The following is a 19,723-nucleotide window of genomic DNA, read 5'->3' on the forward strand; positions in this document are numbered from 1 at the left end:
ATACATTTAAAGGCAATGGTTCCCACGTTAGCAGAGACAGTAAATGCTGCATATGTCGGAGATTACCTTTAAATTCAGCGACACGGCTTGAATCAAGCTCTATGTGTCTCTATAAGAGATGTAGAGAGAGTCAGTGACAAGTACTAACCTATGCCCATGACCAAATAATCCTCACTCCTAATGGACAGAACTTGGTGTACCAGAATTTTCCATTCACTCCCAAGAGGCACAGATGGGGAACAATTCAACCACTGAGGAAAGTGTGGGTTGGTTCGTTTCTTTAAGAACTGGCTACATCCGTTGTCATACTGTGAGACCTCCTGGAGGAGAAACACTGTGGCTGAACTGTAGAAGCTCACGTTCTGAGTTCTACAAGACTTGCACAATTACCGTGCAGGAATTACATGTGAGGATGCCTTTACTTAAAATCGACTGAACACTTCAGTGACTTTACTCTCCTGTGTAACTGACCACCCTTCACAGACAGAAAGTTTGGTGAGTTGAAACATTGACATTCTATCTGATTAAAGTTTGAGGACACTCCTTTATCCCCTCCAACCAACCCAGTGAGGACTGAGCACCCATCCAGACAGTTGTTTCAATGGTTGTATCTTAATACATATTACTAAATCAGAAAAATAAATAAAGACAGGAATCTGATAATCTGATTCGATTTGTCCATTTAATGGCAACATGATTTGAGTAAACAGTACACAGGTGAAGTGTGTCCAGGGAATACAATAGAACAACGTGTCCTGATCTAATAGCCTGTGTCTGAAATGGCACCCTATTCTCTATATAGTGCACTACTTTTGACAAGGGCCCATAGGGTTCGGATCAAAAGCTGTGCACTATATAGGGAATAGTGTGCCATCTCAGACGCAGACATAGTCACACACATATCAGTAAGTATAGGACTGGTACTGCATGTCCCATTAAGTTAGACTATGGTTCTAATACGAAGCGGTAGGTTATCCAACCCGTGCTCTTTCTTTCAACAGTTTTGTACATTTATAGGGGCGAAAAATAAGAACAATTTCATAATCACTACAATATTTACACAATAATTCAGTGGTGCTATCCACATTCTCGTTAAACTTTCTTTAGGATACATACATATACATTTACATAGTAGTCATACTCGTAGTTCTGCATAGTGCCTTCCTCCAGTAGCATTCCAATACTGTAACTTCACACTGTTGTGCTGAACTAATGGGGCTAAGCATTGTTTCACGTCAGGTAGCGCCACTCCCACACAGCACTCGATGATTCATCTAGTGTAAAACAAGGTGGTTCTAAGTGGACCTAACCACTAAACAGTCTAGGCTTGACCTTCAGAAAAAGTATACATACTGTACACTTAGAAAAAAGGGTTCCAAAAGGGTTTGTCAACTGTCCCCGTAGGAGAACCCTTTTTGTTCCAACTAGAACCATTTGTTGTTCCAACTAGAACCCGTTCTGCATGGAACCCAAAAGGGTTCTACCTTGAACCAAAAATTGTTCTTCAAAGGGTTCTCCTATTGGGACAGTCAAATAACTCTTTTAGGATCTAGATAGCACCTTTTTTTTCTAAAAATGTATAGAAACCATGTGTAGCTTTTGTAAACAAAAAGGCTGTGTCTGCTATAACCATAAGAAAGCAGCTCTGCCATAAAGGAACTATCCCTTTAAATATGATGTTGAAGGTATTTTTTAAATAAGGCCTTAAAGTCTACTTAATTAAATAAGGGAAAGGAATGACTATTTATAGAGCTTAGTAGAGACTTCACCATATACACAGTCCATTCCCAACCATGAACTGAAACCAGATTTAAGATGATGTCATCGTCCCCCCTCTCACTACAACCCTACAACAACACAACCAACCTTTCTCCAACATGTAAGCATCCGAGTTGCTTGGCAACCCTCAGAAAGTATTGTATTGCCTTCGGTTTTAACACGTCACGCACAGCAAGGACAATTATGGTTTGTTTATGTGGGTTATTGCAAACAATCATCTGGTTCTGTGTTCATAAAAACTCTCGTCATCACACGACTAGGCTTCGTTTATATAGCTACACAAACAAAGATGTACACTAGTTTACTGCTTTGGTGGTAGAATAATGAAGGCCAGCACTTCTGTTTGACTTACAATTTATGTTTTGACATTTTCCTTCCGTAACTCTTCTTCTTCAATTCTTCTTTCATTTTCTTTACACACAGGCAGTTCCCTCAGGCAGCTTTGGATCCAGTTGCAGGATTGGACAAAACTCAATTACTCTGTCGTTGTGAAACACCCACCCTCTACAGCCTTCCATACAATCTGGGGGGCTTGCGATATTAGATGACTGAGGGTTGAAAGTTGAAGCTAGATCATATAGATGGAGAGGGTGTTCTGTAAGTAGGTGACTGAGGGTTGAGGTTGTCGGGAGGAATGAGAGTTGAGGCTAGGTCCTATAGCCTCAACTCTCAAATATAGTATTAGTCACTATGGTAGCTTTAGTAACTAGGGCCTATAGTTACTATAGTTACTATAGGACAGATCATGGAGAGGGTGTTCCGTATGATTGAGAGGTGAGGCTGTCGGTTGACTGAGAGGTGAGGCTGTAGGTTGACTGAGTTTTGAGGCTAGGTCTGTTAGCTAATCTGCGTAGATGATGAATCCAGAGAAGGTGCTGTACTTGTTGTTGTTGCCCCCGTGGGCCTTGCCCCCGTCCAGTTTGATGTAGACCTCGTCTCCAGGCTCCAGATGCAGCACGGCACTGTTACTGGCATAATCATAGTTCTGGTCAGCGTCCTGGGCTATGGCACTGGCTCGAACCTAGAGGGTTGGAGACATGTTTACATAGTTAGTTCATGTATATAATTAGTTAACACTGTCTCCAACCCACAAGGGAATGGAGTAATGGGTACAGTTAGCACTGTCTTGAACCTAGAGGGGAATGTATGGAGACACAGTTTGTTATCATGAACACATGGCATTGGCTCAAACCTACAGGGTAATGGAGACAGGTGTATATAGTTAAATGCCATCAACTTACTGTGGCACTGGCTCAAGCCTAGAGGAGAATAGCCATGTTGATATGCAATATGCCTTTCTTAATTTCCCTTGAGTGGATAATTAAAGTCGTATTGAATGGAATAGAATCAGCACCTTAACCCAAGGAGTCCCATAACAGGTTCTCCACCCCGAAGGTTGCCAGACTAGCAATGTTTCAGTTATCAGTTAACTTCAAATATTGTGTGGGATTAACACTAACAAGTTTGCTTACATTTTTTACAAGAACATTATCTTTAGTTTCATAAATGTTTAATGCAAATGACATTAAAGATTCCTTTTATGTGAGTATGCAACTTAATTGAATTGCCTTCTGGGGAGTTTTTATACAACATGAGTACATAATCTAATGTTTATGACTCCAAATTGCAGTACTGTAGTGGACTGCTCACTCGTCTAAAAACAACATATTAGAGTCATAGGGTAGGACTTGGTCTTGCTTCCGATGTAGATTATAAAGAAGAGGCGATCATTGTTTCAGCCCCATGGACAGCTACAATACACAATAGGCCGACCCGGACACCAGAGGCTTGTCAGGACGATTTCAAAATCAGGAAGAGCCTTGAATTCTGCATTCTGACCCTAACTATTGCTAAAACAACTATTTGAGCGAGATAACAAAATACCACAATGAATTAAAACCACCAATAAAAACGTTATATCAACATCACATAGAGAAAGGGGATGGTAGACTTCCATATGAAGGATAGGCCTAAGCCCAATTAGGCTACACCTATCCAGACCTGTCATCAACCAGAAATTGTTCGGCAATATCGCCCTAATTAGCCTAATCATCAGTCTTCATTGATTGATGAACATGAATATCATTACGATCTAGAAAGTGAAACATAGCAGGGAATTGTGGGCTGTTGTTTATTCAAACGAGTCTCCTCAGACACCTTTGTAAGGTGTAACATGAGACTGTAAATGAGGGAATTTGCTATAAATCCACTGTTTGCTTAACACTATTTTGATGTTCTGTGTGTGGAGATTCAAATGGAGAACAACCTTTAAATGCCACTAAAGGCATGCACAGCAAGCCCTGTTATTTCACTATAATAAAATGATGAATAGCATCTGAATTATTTAACGACTTTATTTTAAAATCATACTGTAAACGCTCGTGCCTAAAGGCATATTTTAGTGTAATCCAAAATTATTTTAATTATCTGAGTGAGTGAATAAATAAAGAATTTATTGTATTATTTGTAATTGTTTATTTCTGCTTTAGCTCACGCTTGACCTCTACTTGTCCTCAGCACAGCATGCTGTTTGCAAACACTGGATTGTGACAAGAAAAACAAAACACAGAGCCTCTTTGCAGAGTCTTAGTTTTTTGTCTGTTTTTTTTTTTTTTTTTTTACACACCAAAAGTACAATTTTTGCTTCAGATGAACCTGTCTGTCTGTGCTGCGAACTGATTGGCCCGTACTGTAGCTGTGTTGTGCAGAATGAGCTGCGGGCTTCAGCCTAAGTGGCTGCCTGGTCGCCCGCAACACCGAGCGCAGTCGCCGTTGACAGGGAGATGCGCATGGCGAAGCGGGCTCTGTGAGTCGAGGAGACTCACAGTGGCTTGGTGACACGGGATGTCCCGAGGGAATAGGGATTAGATGTGCTCTCTGACAGCAGCTAGTATTATGAGCAGATTCTGTAAATTCTGATCGTTGAAGCACTGTTGAAAAAGGAGATAAAATATGATTTGTAGCCATATACAATGTGAGTAACAATATATTGCTAAATCTACATATTCTAATTATATTATGATTAAGGATTTTATAATAATAATAATAATAATAATGCTTTTTGTAAAAAATAAATATGATAGGCCTATTTCTTTTATTTTTTATTTTTTTAACTTGAAATGAAAATAATAAACAATTGTTAGGATGATCTTCTATCAGATTTAGCATAATGTAATCAAGTCAAAAATACAGGAAAGGGTATAATACATGTTATTATTTGGCCTTTAAAAAAACTTTTCGAATTGGTGTGAAAAGTAAAATAGAGATTTGTTTCGTTTCGTTAATCTCAATAATTCAGTCTTAGGAAAAAATTGAATGTCAAACCAATGTCAACTCATTAACCCAATTAGTGTTGAAAATGTATTATGATAACAATGGACAATCTTTGCTGCAATTTTTTCCCCGTTTGCATCAATTACACCCAGCATCTTCAATGAAGCATCCACACGCCTCCTGTCAGCGCGCACACGGGCATGACTGAGGAAGTTCAACGCAATGTTTGAGTGGGTAAAAGTGTCACTTTCGTTTTATTGTCGCCTGGCTTTAGCCAAAAGGCTACTACTATATATGCTGGAGTGATTATTTAAATAGAAACATTTATACATGCGTAAAACTGACTTCAGCTACACTCATGAAATAAGCTAATAGCATTGTATTTATCATGTTGAGCATTGTCTGTTTTAATGGTTTATGCATTTGGTCACTTTTCGGTTCCTACTTATTTTCCCATGAAACAAAAAAGAGATCACTCGAACGCCAGTTCAGTGACAAGTGACAAAGGTTTAAACATTATATTTGCCAATAAACACACAAAGGCTACAACAATATGTGCCTCAGTGTGTGCGTAATTCTTTGTGCACCGGTCCATACCTGATTGTTTTTGCAGAGATCTGCCCACATGCTGGTTCCATCCCCTCCCCGCATCAGGACGTGATAAGTGAAGAAGTATATCCCAGGTATGGAGCAGGTAAACTTCCCGGTTGTGGGGTCGTAATGGTTCCCCAGATTAGTGACCACGTCGTCGAATTTCAGCACCTCGTAGCCCTCGTGCTGTTTTTTAAGGCCTGCGTAAAACGCGATTTTGGGAACGGTGCTGTACGTAGCCGCGCTGATAGCCCCCGCCGCGGCATTGGGTCCCGGTGGCCCCGGTAGTCCAGGCCGTCCCGGTTCCCCCTTCTCCCCGGGTGGCCCCATCGGACCGGGCGGGCCCTGATCACCTGGGATGCCTCTGGGTCCAGCCTTCCCCGGGCGGCCCGGTTCCCCTTTCGGACCTGTTATAAAAGTTGGTAAAGACTGCATGAGGCTGTTGTCCGCTCGCACCGTGTCTGCCGTAGCGGTCGGTGACTTGGTTCCATATGGATCACATACCATCCTGCAGGTTCCCAGCATCTCATAGTGCGCTGAAGTTCCAGCGGAGTTAACCAGAACTGGGATCAGAATCACCAGCACTAACACCATGACGACTCCAAGCACTCCAGCCGCTATTAGCCGCTTCCTGCCGACCAGTCTCGTCAGCGCAGGGCGATCCTCTTGTCTGCTTTTGGGTGAAATCTTGGTGGTTGATGAGGTACGCTTTTAAAAAGAAAAAAAATATACAGCCAATATTGGTTTGTTGGTAAGTTAATGGTAATTAACTTTTTTTGGGCCAAGCCCCCTGCGCGTCTTTTTTTCTTCTTTCCGCTCTTTACTTTTTGTGCTGATGTTTGCTTATTTAAGTCTCACCGAATCGGAAAGTTCAGCCCTTTTCCTGGCTGCTCGCGCTTTAAGTCGTCAGTGCTTAAAAAAAACACCGTCTTCAGCATCTGTGAGGTGGCGGCTGTACTTTAAAGCCCTGCTGTAAGCAGCCACGTGTGGACGCGTAGTACACAAAAACACTTCGGTGGGAGAACGCACTCCTTTCTCTGCTTTATTCTCCAACGATCCACAGCTTATATCCAAAGCCAACTGGTCTAAAAGTCTACCACTGTGTACACAGTCCAGAGTTTGTTAAAAAATAGCAGCATAGGTGTAAGCACGACTCTATAAACCGCTGGTAATGTCATTAAGCCCTGTGTGAAGAGCGGAGTGCCTCTGATCAGAGCGCGTAGCTTACAGAGTTGTATGCGCAGTACTCTGCACTGCACAGAGAGAGAAGAAAAAACAGAGAGGGAGGGCAAGATAGTGCACCGTCTTATAAAAGATGGAAATATAGTGCAGAGTAACACCACCCATTCCTTTATCTTGATATCTCGCTCGGTCCAAAACTCAGACTTGGCATCACTAGGAGGAGGAGAGGCTTGGAAGGATGCAATCAGGCCTTGGACAAAGATGGCATTAATCACTGCTAAAGAGGATATACATGTTTCAAGCTTAGACACATTGGATTATTTTGACTTTAGCGTTTACTCAGGTCTATGTGGCAACATCTCTATGTGTTTCTTTAGACTACAATCAATACAGCACTTATGATTTACACGTAAACATGATTAATACATGGTTACATTCCTGTAACTCAAACTAGGACATCAGGAGCCACGAGGAGGCAATCGCTGGTCGCGGACTCTTATGTCCTTTAAATCAAACTATGGTTCCGGGGTATTATACCGCCCCAAAAAAAACAATATTATTGAGAGCACTTAGTTGATACATGAAACAAGTCCCTGACAAGGAGCTTCGAAGGTAAACAGGGCGATCATTATAATGACACTTCTGTCAATATCATAACAGCAGAAGATAAATTATAGCACATTGCTGTGGTAAGCACAAACTATATCCTAATGTAGCTTATTGCTGCTTGGCCCTGGTATTCAAGGTAAATATGAGGTACACATTTGAACAGTTTAGGTGATATTCTTTACGCTCCTTTCACACGTTCAACAGGTTGTTACCACAAACACGATTGCTGTGTTGCACTTGGATGTGCGCAAAGCCCTGCACACTGCGCACTCTTCTGTGTGCAGACCGCAGGTCATAAGGATAACGATTTGCTAGATGCATAAAAGCAGCACGTCCTGTCTGAAGAGCTTTGACGTAACGCTGGGACCAAAAAAGGTGGCTGTGACAATATTTCACTGTTTAAGGCCACCCAAGACCGATTTTGCGCACGCACACACACACGTTCTCTGGTACTCATATTCTATAGATTGGCATGGTCTGGGTGGCATAGGTGCTTGTAGGCACCAAATCGGCCATATGCCATCCACGACTCTTCACCCATTAAGGTGGCATAGAGCAGGTTCCCTAGCCAATCAGGTCTACCCTAACACACACTGGACCCTATAAATCACCCAGTGAAAATCAATGGCCTTGGTTAGCTGGGGACCTATTGTGTCCTTGAGGCCGTGAGATGAATTGAGAAGAAGGAACGAAGGAATAACATCTGTTTAAAGGAAGGAGTAGCAGAAAGGAAATAAAAACGAGCTTAAAAAACAAAACGTTGAGGTAATGACTTTTACCAAAATCAAAGAGGGGGCCAGAATCAAATCTATTCCAATGCAGCATGGTGAAGTTTTAACTTAAAACAACAATAGTTGGAAAAGGTCATAGATTCATTGTTGTCGTTGACTGATCCACCGTTCGCATAATGATGCATTTCCCTTGACGAGCTCCATTTCTCAGGCCAGTCCTCCCATTCTAATGGAGGCTGACAACACAATTGAACCACTGTAGAGAATGGGTCAGGTTGCCATTATTCTAGATCCACAAATAGATGGATTGGTTCTAAACTCTCAGACAGTAATGAATTGCCAATAGCTTTTGCAAAGTTTAAAAACCACACCCTGTTTTGGACTTGTAATTGTTCAGATTTTTTGAGGGATCAGATTAAACCCTCTGACCAGACTGAAGGAGTAAGAGGAAGGAAGAGCATAACAACCAGAAAGTATTGTATAGTGAAGAGAAGGATGGAGGAGGAAGAGCATAGAGGGCAGAGGGCATTGTCGTACGTTGGAAAGTGTGACGAATCCATCTGCACTGTTGGTTGAGGGACATGCGTCATGTAGAAGGGATGCCACCAGTTAGAAGACAATGGGGCAGAGAGAGTAGATTGGAGAGGGAGACAGGCTGTGGATGAACACAGGGGACAGAGTGATGTTTGGATAAGGAGAAGAGGATGATTTACTGGTGTTAATGAGGAACGGAGAGAAGGTAGCATAGACAGTGTTTGGAGACAGGTATGAGAGACATCGAGTAGCACTGAGGAGGAATGGGTAAAGGGTATGCTGGCACGATGGGGCGAGGTGAGTGGTGTGTGTGTGTGAGAGAGCAGAGGGGGTGTGTGGATGCGTGTCGGGTCTCCAGCTCCATCTTCTGAGTTGTTGCGTCGGCTCTAAGAGATGGACAGATGTGCCCGCTGTGCTTGTGAGCGTGGTGTGTGAACGAGCAGGACAGGCAGCCCCACGGCGGCCAACTGACACACACGCCCATCCACACCCGCACGCACACACACACACCATCCTAAGAGTCATCAGCTGGTTACCAGGAGACACCGCTGAAAGGTCAGTTCTAAGGAGATCTCATCGCCTCCCTCCACCCGCCGTCATGACAACAGGGGAGGTGTGTGTGTGTGTGTGTGTGTAGGACAGGTGTGTGAGGCGTGACATGGTCGTCTTAGGGTGTGTGATCTCCATGACTGACTTGCTGCGTGTCCACAAGTTCAGTGTTTAACTCTCCTAGAAACCACACCCATCGGGGTTATCAAAGTTATACAGCAGATTTGCACCAAAATCTAAACTCAAACCAAACGGATTGCTTTATTTAAAATATTGAAAACAGAACACATGTAACGTACAGTATATTGTGGCATCTGGCGCATGGCTTGATAAAAGCATAACAAAAGGAGTACATTCTTTTCATTGACATTATTAAGCTGAAATGTTAAGGACAGCTGTCAGGAAGCGTGCGTTTCCGAGGCACGTTTAAAAATAACACTTTCAGTAAAGACTCAGTCTATCAATGGCTATTCTATGGCTTGTCCCAGATAGTTGCGGACGTATTTCAAAGACACTTGACAAAAATGGAACAATGAAAATACTCCAGTATGTCCAGGTCATTGAAAAGACTTGGACAACGGTTTTACAAAGTGGATTATGACCGAGCACCGTACCAGACTATCGTGGATTGCAACTTTAGGACGCCATATTGTTTCAGTGTTATGTCCCATATGACTGATATCTGAGGTACATGGCCACCCCATTGTTTAAAGCTACTTGTTATCCTTTATAAAAATGAGCTCTGGGGGCATTTTGGCCACTGCTGGCTCCCATAGCTCGTAGACAGCGAACATGTACAATTGACCACAAGAGACAGTGAGGATACATATCCCTGTGTTAGAAAACAAGACTAAGAAGAGCAAATGCAGGAAAAGGTAACAGTCAGTGACTTTATACCCCTCTACTCCCCTCGAGGGCAGGATACTACAGATGCAGTTAAGACCCTTTAAAGCCGTCTAAAATCCCTCCATCCACTCGGGCTGCAGTGGCTGCCTTTACACAACCTGTCTCACTACAGTGGAGACAAGGAGTCACCAGGGAGTGCTGGAGGGGTCGGATATGAACATCTCCAAATGGCCTACTCCTCTCTCCTCACCCTCCCTCATCCCCTCTCTCCAAAATGGCCTGCTCTCCTTCCTAAACCCCCCCACTCTCCTCCCTCACCCGGCGTCCCTCCCCTCACCCCCTCGTCTCGCTCGCTCTCTGGTAAGCTGGATCAAATCAAATGCGGGGTGAAGCTAATGCCGTCTCTCTGGTGGTTACTCTACAAGGCGTTTTGTGTCGGCAGATAGCTACACAAATTAGCATTGTTTCACAATAGTCTCCCCCACCAGGACAAGCTAATTCAGTTACTGTGGGACCACAGGGGCCAGAGCCCGTCAACCTGTGTAACGACTTCACCACTACACATATGGCTTGGGAAATGATTTATCTTCCAAATTAAGTTAAGAAACAAATTGCTGATGGTTTAAAATCACACTGTCTGAGAAAAGTTAATAAAAGATGCTTTATGAATTGATTTGAAGAGGATGGGTTGACTGAATCAGTCCTTTGGTCTGCTTAAAAGGGTGTTGTAATAAAATCGGCCTCTGTGGCAGTTAAAGATGCATGGTGGACTAAAATTAACTCTAGCGTGACATCCTGAACATAGAGCAGTATAAAATGTAGTTCTGTGTTCCTCTGATAAATACATAAAAAGGGGGCAAACAAGCAGTCAGCTCCTCCTCCTCCTCCTCTTCATCCTTCTCATCCTCCTCTCTCTCTCTCATTTGTTTTTGGCGGCCAGGGGCTTGCGGCTGATCTTTTTGGTTTTGTCGTTGTTCTTCTTCGGAGGCTCGGGGTTGGCCTGCATGTGTCGGCCGTACAGACTGTGGTAGGAGAAGAAACAACAGGGATTTTTTGTTACTTACTCTACGTATGCATTCATGCACAGCCACACTGAATCTCAGCTCAACATCTCTTGTCCTGACTATTCTCCTCATGTATCAAACATGTACAGTATTTAATTCAACCTCTTATTAGTCTAACAATTAATTAAAAGGTTATTACAGCATTTATACCCATTTTTAATAAACAGGGCTAAATAAATAGGACATAATCAAAAGAGATGAAAGAGCGAGAGAGAGAGAGAGAGAGATGGGGAAACACTATCTATGTGAGGCTAAACAGCCCCAGTTGGGGATTATCCTGCAGAAGAACAGGGAATACACAGAGACAATTATCTTAGAACTGGGCCGCTCTGGCTAGGGAGAAAAGGAGAGGGAAGGGAAGAGGGAGGAACAGTCCTTTCCAGTCCACTGCTCTTTCACTCTCTGTAAGGGAGAGCCACCCATGGGGCTGAGCAAAGTGACAGAGGGTGAGAGAGAGAGAGAAGAGAGGGAAAGAGTGCAGAAGATAGAGAAAGAGGGATACATGGAGAGGGGTAGTGGGGGCATGAGAAGAACAAGAAGGAACGAAGGCCATCGATGAAAAGATAGAGGTTGTAAACAACTGTCTGGAGAGAGGTAAAGAGGAGGAGGAAAAGGAGGAACGGTAAAGAGCAGGTTGATGGACAGGAGACAGCTGAGTGCATGTTACTGCCTGGCCTGCAACCCACTTGTTGAGGGTAAATGAAGAGTGCCATTTCAGAAATAGTTATAATTGCAGATTAGGAAAATGTCAAGAGTCTGATTAGCTTTATGGAAGAAGTTCAATTCTAATACAGAAATTTGAGATATAGCCATGCAGAGCTTCTCACACGCGCACACACACGCACAAAGGTGTTGACTGACTCACGCTGCATAAATCAAACACATTTTTCATTAATAATGTAGATAGTTAATATTTCACTTTTGACAGAGCGATATTTTTACTGTCTATCAGCATAAACAAAATTCTGTTGTGGCTTCTTGCTCTAACTAACCCCTACTATGAGGGTTAACACAGTAACCATCTGGATGACGGACCCCCCCACACACACACACCTTCAAATAGAACACCAAGATGTTGGTTTAAGTGTGGCCAAACTCAACTGTGGATAGTGCACTTTTAATTTTTCTTTTTTTTAAATGATGGTTTGTCAACATGTCATTCCTTTGAATTTCCTTCCCGCTACTTATCCATAAAGTATCTCCAAATCAAAAATGGAGTCTAGATTCTGTCATCCCGTCTGTCACTGTGTGATGGAAGAACCTGGAATCCTCTATCTCTACAGACACATCTCTCTGTGTTTGGCCCAGTGTCAGACCCCCCTCCTGGGGCTTGGAAGGGGTTGTCCCCCCCTTCCTCCAGAGCTGCTGCCCAGCCAGGCGTGGTGCTTTGGCCCAGGAGAAGGGGGTTGGCTGGGGGCTAGGAGCCACTCCACTGGCCCCTGGGGGCCCCCAGTGTCTGGAAGAACCAGGGTCCTAAGAGATATAGTTCTCTTTCTACTTGGACATCAAAACCATTTCGCTACCATGACCAAGAGCAGGGCCAGACTCCGGCATAAAGCCACAGCATTACCATTGGAATGCATTCACATGGCCTATGCTGTTTTACCGGTATATTACTCAACTAATAGAGAAATCAGGTAAGAATGAAAGAGAGAGAGAAACACACACACAAGAGGAAAAGAGGCGTGTGTTTGATTATATAAGAGAGCAGGGATCTAGCGGAACGGAGAAGGGGGGGGGGGTGACTGATGGAGAGAGCTGCTTAAAAGAGCAGGTTTACTCATTTTGTCAATAACATGCAGTGGGGCGCAGCACTCAGTAGTGTCATAACAAGCCACTGTTTCTGCATAATTGTAGCTCTCGCCCCGCTGATGGATGATTTAGAGGAAGGGGATGCAGAGAGGAAGAGAAAACAATCCATTGTGTCATAAAGAAAAAAATCAATCTGAGGAGAATAATACCCCCAAATGAATGATGGAGTGTTTTGGATCAAGGGAGTCACTAAAGAGGAGAGATAGGAACTGTATGAACAATTGCTAGGGTGTAGGCCAGGGCAATATGATAAAGATGTGTTTGGAAATGTAGTACACTAATTATAGTGAACAAAAATATAAAGTGTTGGTCCCATGTTTCATGAGGTGAAATAAAAAGATCCCAGTAACATTCCACACGCATAAAAAGCGTATTTCTCTCCAACTTTGTGCTTACATCCCTCTTAGTGAGAATTTCTCCTTTGCCACGATAATCCAGCCACCTGCCAGATGTGGCATATAAAGAAGCTGGGGAAAAAAGCAGCAGGATCTTTACATAGGTGCAACTTGTGCTGGGTACAAAAAGGCCACTAAAATGTACAGTTGTCACAACACAATGACACAAATGTCTCAAATTTTGGAGGGAGCATGCAATTGGCATGTTGACTGCAGGAATGTGCACCAGAGGTGTTGCCAGATAATTTCATGTTAATTTCTCTACCATGAGCCACCTTCATAATTTTAGAGAATTTGGCAGTACGTCCAAACAGCCTTACAACCGCAGACGATTTATAACCACACCAGCCCAGAACCTCCACATCCGGTTTCTTCACCTGCAGGATCGTCTAAGACCAGCGTCTAAGACCAGCCACACGGACAGATGATAAAACTGGAGTACTTGTCTGTAATAAAGCCCTTTTGTGGGGAAAAACAAATTATGATTGGCTGGGCCTGGCTCCCCAGTGGTTGGGCCTATGCCCTCCCAGGCCCACCATGGCAGCGCCCCTGCCCAATCACGTGAAACCATAGATTAGGGCCTAATGAATGTATTTAAAATTGACACATTTCCTTATATGAACTGTAACACAGTAAAATCTTTGACATTTTTTGCGTTTATATTTTTGTTCAGTATATTTTGAAACCCAAAGATGACCCCAAGTTAAAACACATACAGTAACATTTCATTTGAAAGCATACTAATGCCTACATTGGGTTGTTATAAACATGACTTAAAGCATGATATAATATATCATGAACGTTGACAACAACATATCGTCTCATTGGCGGTCTCGGCATTACATCTAGTATGAAGCACGATAGGTTGAAACCTCGCAGGTTTTGCAAGACTACATCAGGTCTTACAAATGTCATTGGAAAAATGTCATTTTCAGTCTCGAATGTCCTCGTATAAGCTCTCTGTTACCAGGATGACTGTTATGGTGTGGAGGTCATACAGTGTAACATAGTTGATGTAGCCTGGCTGTGTGTGATGTTGTTGGGAGTCATCTGAAGGAGTGGTAGAGTTGGTTTATTCCCCATCGAGACATGCAGATAGAGGCTGATCAGACCGGGGCTTGTCAGAAGGATCAGTGTTGACAGAAACACGTACACAGACACACAACACTGTTTTAGGAGTTAATTGGTCTTGTTTTACATTGGTCTGATGAGGTGGAGAGAGGTGAGAGGTAGAGGGGAGGAAAGGGGAGAGGAAGCTGCGGTGGGATCAACAAAGCATTCCTCCTCCTCCCCCCGGCCATCCCGCCCTCTCGCTCTCCCCCACCCTCCTTTCAACCCCCCTTTTCCCTCCATCCATCAATCCCCAGCCCCCTCTCTCCCGCTCTCTTTCTGACAGTCTCAGAGGAATGACATGGCAGAGGAACATGAGTGGAATACTGAGGAACCACGAGGAAGATGTGGGGGAGGGGGTAGACACGGGGGAGAAAAGAGGGAGACACAGCAAAGATATGCTCTATCATGCCACCTGAACAGCATGCTATTGTTTCTCTGCTCTGGGCTAGAGAGCCGCTTTCCCGAGGGCATCCCGCGGGCCCCGACAGAGAGCATTGCGGCAAAGTCTACATTTTCATGCTGCGCAGCGGGAGTGGGCGGTCAGACAGACAACTTTGGGATGAAAATATGTCTTCGCGCCACAGATTATTTAGAACGGTTGTCTTTCTATTTGTTATGTGTTAACTATTGTATTAAAGCACCTCTGTCGTACTATTCACACACTCTCATAGGATAATTCTGCCTCAAGTTCAGTAACCTACCTCTCCTCTATTGTTGGAGCATCCGAGGTCAAATGCAGCTATGCGTGGTCTCACTTAAATAGCCTGTCTTTCCATGGAAATGAACTAAATATAATAGGCTGGGTTCGGCTCCGACATTGACTGGAAATCAATGTTGATAACACATGTATTTATGTCTACCTGCTCCTATCAAAGTTATGCAAGAATATTTCGAAAAGGTATTTTGTTTTGTCGGCTATTCATTATCTAGTGTGTTAAAATCCCCTCTGTCGCAATATTCACCAAATCCAATAACCAAATTCTTGCTGATTTACGTTCAGCAGCCTACCATTATTAGATTTGGTTGGGCGTGCGAGATCAAGTACGCCTATGTTTGGTCTCAATTAAATAGCCTGTAGACTAGGTTATATGGGCGTTGAAGCACAGTGCAGTTGCCCTTAACTTCCTAAATATGGAAATAAATACTGATAACACATGTATTTTACTCTGCTTGCAAATCATCCTGCTCTGAAGAATCATCCAGTTATGCAAAATGTAGCTCAAGTCAAGTAAGTATCCACTCTCCTTTATAACTAAGTGTACCCTATTGGATGACATAGCCCAATAAATACCGATATAATGGGCCACGTGAGAGGACTCCCAAGTGGTGCAGTGGTCTGAGACACTGCATCACAGAGCTAGCTGTGCCACTAGAGATCCTGGTTGGAGTCCGGGCTCTGTCGCAGCCGGCCGCGACCGGGAGACCCATGGGGCAGCACACAATTGGCTCAGCGTCGTCTGGGTTAGGGGAGGGTTTGGCCGGCCGGGATGATCTTGTCCCATTGCGCTCTAGCGGCTCCTGTGGCGGGCAGGGCACAATGCACGCTGACATGGTCGCCAGGTGCGCAGCGTTTCCTCCGACACATTGGTGCGGCTGCCTTCCGGGTTAAGCGGGCGTTGTGACCTTCGCCTTTCCCAAGTCCATACGAGTGTTGCAGCAATGGGACCAGACGAACTGGGGAGAATTTTCTTACAAAAAAATCTCTAGTTTTTTTACCCTATTTCTTGGGCTATTTTTGATCTTGATGGCAAAATGGCTGGGATCGTGGCTGCAAAACGAACAGCGCCACATAGCGAAAATAAATTGAATTTAGGTGTAAGAGCAGCCGTTTAACTTGATAACCCCTGTAGGTCTAATCCCTTAGATCACAAAATCTACTGAGCTAAAATCTGGAATTGCTTTAAGATGGTCAAAAAATGTACAATTTAGCCATTTTATTTTGAAATTTAAGACACCTGCAGGTATAATTTATTTTTTGGCGAAACATTGAATTATACCTAAACTGCTATAGCCCATAGAAACGCATTGAATAACACGTCCATAAATTGCAAAAAAAAAAAAAAAAAAAGAGTCAAAAAATCTCTCAAAGGAACAAGGTTTTGAAGTGTCTGTCCTATATCTATGAGAAAACTTCGATTCAATGTTTAGACCCAGGTTTTGGTCACGTTAGTTATTTTTGGACACATTTGACGCCTTTTGCTATTTTTGACAGTCGGTATGGAGTTACCTTCAGATGACTGCTGTGAAGCTTGTGGATGTCATAGAGCTGTAGTGTTTGTGGGAGTCATATTAGTTTGGTGACCGTTTGAAGCTCACATGGTTTTGGTTTTACAGACTATTTAATTACGATTTTCTTGTTTGGAACCTCTTGTGTGTAGAAAAAGGCCATTTATGGCATGTGCACAAACTTTATAATGGCGGAGAGACGGGATTGAGCTGCAGCCACTACAATAAACTAAGTCTCTAGGATAAATACACGGCGAGCTATTCAACATTCAAAATAAAGTGACCATGTGACGCACAGGTGCGTCAATCGACATTGGTTAGCCATGTTGGCAAAAATGTATGACCATGTCAAGAAAGCTTACCAGCAGTTTTATTGTCCTATTTTCTACTGTAGATCTGTCATTTAAAATTAGTCAATTCTGTTGTTGCTAGCAATATTCATAAAAATATTGGGGGCAAAAAGTAGACGTTCCATCCCATGGGAAAGTCTACAACGAGACTTCCCCTCTTCCTCCTTCTCTCCTGCTCCTCCATGTGCTCTGTCCTCCCACCCCCCACCCTCCTCTCTCTCTTCCTCACTCTGTCACAGTCTGTTGTTCACTGGAGAGGCCAGAGCCCAAGGGGAAGATGGGATATCCACAGAACTGCCCCCCCCCCTGCCACCAACACACATACATACATACAGCGCAAATCATTGAGGGCCGACTAGAGTCTTGTTACCACTGTACATGGGCAGCAGCAGCAGTTCTGTCTCTGCATAAACACAAAGATTTCCCATAGCATTGCAGTGAGTGGAGAGGGGACTGGACAGGACCCTTGTGAAGACTTAGGGCCATTAAAAGGGGGAGAGCAGCACAGAGAACTTAATGGGTCCTGGTGTGGTCTTAGAGAACCTTTATACGGCTTTTTCTATTTTCCATTTTACACGGCTTAAATAATCAAAGCACTTGCCAGTGTGTGTCCATAGGTTCTCTCTGTCTTGATAATTGTGCAGCACCTTGGGTCATTGATCTGATATCAGGTGTTCTGTATTAGAGCTGGGGGATATGGACAAAAAAAAAATGCAATAAATTGCCTAAATTGATGCAATAACAATAAATACACGATAAGTTTATAGCAATGTACACCAAAGTATTTATATTTTGTATTATCCTTTTACCAGTTTGATAGTTATTGCCATCAATTGTCCCATTAACAAATCACACATATTAGCAAACTTAATCCATTATAAATTTTGCTAGTATAGGCTGCTTATTGTAAGGAACAATATCTGCAAAATGCCTATGATAAGTATGGTCAGTGTCGAAGATTTTCAGTTTATCGTCCCAGCTCTATCCTTTATCATCCTGTTCCACTTTTATTTTTTTTGTTTAATCATTTTTCAGGGGTCCTTTTTTACCCCTTTTTCTCCCCAATTTCGTGATATCCAATTGGTAGTTACAGTCTTGTCCCATCGCTGCAACCCCCGTATGGATGCGGGAGAGGCGAAGGTCGAAAGCCATGCGTCCTATGAAACACGACCCTGCCAAGCCGCACTGCTTCTTGACACACTGATCGCTTAACCCGGAAAACAACTGCGCCAATGTGTCGGAAGAAACACCGTACAACTGGCGACCATGTCAGCATGCATTGTACCCGGCACACCACAAGGAGTGCGATGGAACAAGGACCTCCCGGCCTGCCAAACCCTCCCCTAACACGGACGATGCTGGGCCAATTGTGCGCCGCCTCATGGGTTTCCCGGTTGCGCCCGGCTGGCAACACGGCCTCGGGATCAAACCCGGGTCTTTTGTGATGCCTAAAGCACAGCAATGCAGTGCCTTAGACCACTAGACCACTACGCCACTCGGGAGGCCATTCCATTTTCAGTTTTACAGTTATTTTATAGCATTACTATAAGTTTTACAGATGGAAATATACTTCTGAGTGAAATCAAGATCTACCATTTCTATCAATTGCTATAGTTATAAGAAGTTAATTCAAACTCATATGGCGCCTAGAAATACATACAAACTCTTACTTTTGTCATTAAGCAGAAACTCTCATCCAGAGTGACTTACAGTCCAGTACATTCAACTAAGGTTAATAGGAGGGAAACAACCACATATCACAGTCAATGCAAATTTCCAAGTATACCTTTCTCTGTACTATGCATCGGAATCTGCATACCTCAGAGAAGACAGTATCTATAGGTCAGGTCAAATGGGGTGAGAGATCACTGGAGTCCCATCACTTCTCATTAGCCGGGCCTCGAGGACAGCTCTATAACACGGGCCCCTGAGTGGCCAGGGGCCTCCTACAGGTTATCAATCAGACGCCTCATTAAAAGGACAAACATACAGGGGCCTCGTCTCTCTAGCTTTGCTCTCTCTTCCCCACTCTCTCTCTCTCCTTCTTTCTCTCAGTTCCCGTAATGAATGGAGACAAGGGGCCAATCGAGGGCCCCAAACAGCACGGTTGAGGCCCCTGTGAGGAAGAAAAATCAGAGAAATCAATGATGTAACAATAACACAAATTAGCCTCTGTACAACATGCATTATTAACGAAGTAACCATCCACTTCTATGGCACAAATAGAGTCCAACAACCTCATATACACAGTAGTAGGCCTGCACTAATTGCCTAGAATGATACACGACTCGAGGATCTACATTAGGGTCATTGGAATTATCATTTCTCTCAGGGGTATACGCATTACAATACATTGGTGCTATGAGTTGTGTAAAAGCAGAGGTAGAATATCCCAAATTGTTCTTACCCTCGTTGTTGCCACACGTAAGCATAGCAGTGGGCTGGTCAGTCAGCAACAATATACTGTTCGATCATCCTTAAGGTTAAAGCTAACGATGTGGGCAGGCAGGGAGGAGAGTAGGAGTGGAGGGAAGATCTGTCATAGGCTGGGAGCACAGCTCGTTTGTCATGCGTCTTAATTATTGTCATTTAGTCTCATCGAGCATCCCCATGGATTTCCTGTGGCCTTGTCACTATGGATTTAGGCTGAGGCAGGGAGCTGGACAGTT

The 19,723-nt window shown here is 43.6% G+C and overlaps 2 protein-coding genes across 2 annotated transcripts in view; both read right to left on the reverse strand.

Annotated features, from left to right (window-relative positions):
* Positions 1–2,310: 2,310 nt before the first annotated feature.
* Positions 2,311–6,955, reverse strand: c1ql3a (complement component 1, q subcomponent-like 3a). Its single transcript, XM_035741656.2, has 2 exons — positions 5,650–6,955; positions 2,311–2,800 (listed from the first exon to the last, which is right to left on the reverse strand). The coding sequence occupies exons 1-2, from the start codon at positions 6,235–6,237 to the stop codon at positions 2,621–2,623; spliced, it is 768 nt and encodes a 255-aa protein (XP_035597549.1). The 5' UTR covers positions 6,238–6,955; the 3' UTR covers positions 2,311–2,620.
* A 3,446-nt stretch (positions 6,956–10,401) lies between these two features.
* The window catches only part of rsu1 (Ras suppressor protein 1), a 36,569-nt gene continuing 27,247 nt past the window's right edge, over positions 10,402–19,723 (reverse strand). Inside the window, exon 9 of the mRNA XM_035741657.2 lies at positions 10,402–11,116. Within this exon, the coding sequence (XP_035597550.2) occupies positions 11,014–11,116 (103 nt within the window). The 3' untranslated portion in view covers positions 10,402–11,013. The remainder of the gene's footprint in view (positions 11,117–19,723) is intronic.

The sequence above is a fragment of the Oncorhynchus keta genome, chromosome 28 (assembly GCF_023373465.1).
Source record: "Oncorhynchus keta strain PuntledgeMale-10-30-2019 chromosome 28, Oket_V2, whole genome shotgun sequence".
Classification (NCBI taxonomy): Eukaryota; Metazoa; Chordata; class Actinopteri; order Salmoniformes; family Salmonidae; genus Oncorhynchus; species Oncorhynchus keta.

Excerpts from the sequence above, each read along its gene's own strand:
- c1ql3a (XM_035741656.2), bottom strand. The coding sequence starts at position 6,237 with ATGGTGTTAGTGCTGGTGATTCTGATCCCAGTTCTGGTTAACTCCGCT. Across the intron at positions 2,801-5,649 it reads ATCTCTGCAAAAACAATCAG|GTTCGAGCCAGTGCCATAGC; the intron begins GTATGGACCGGT and ends CCAACCCTCTAG.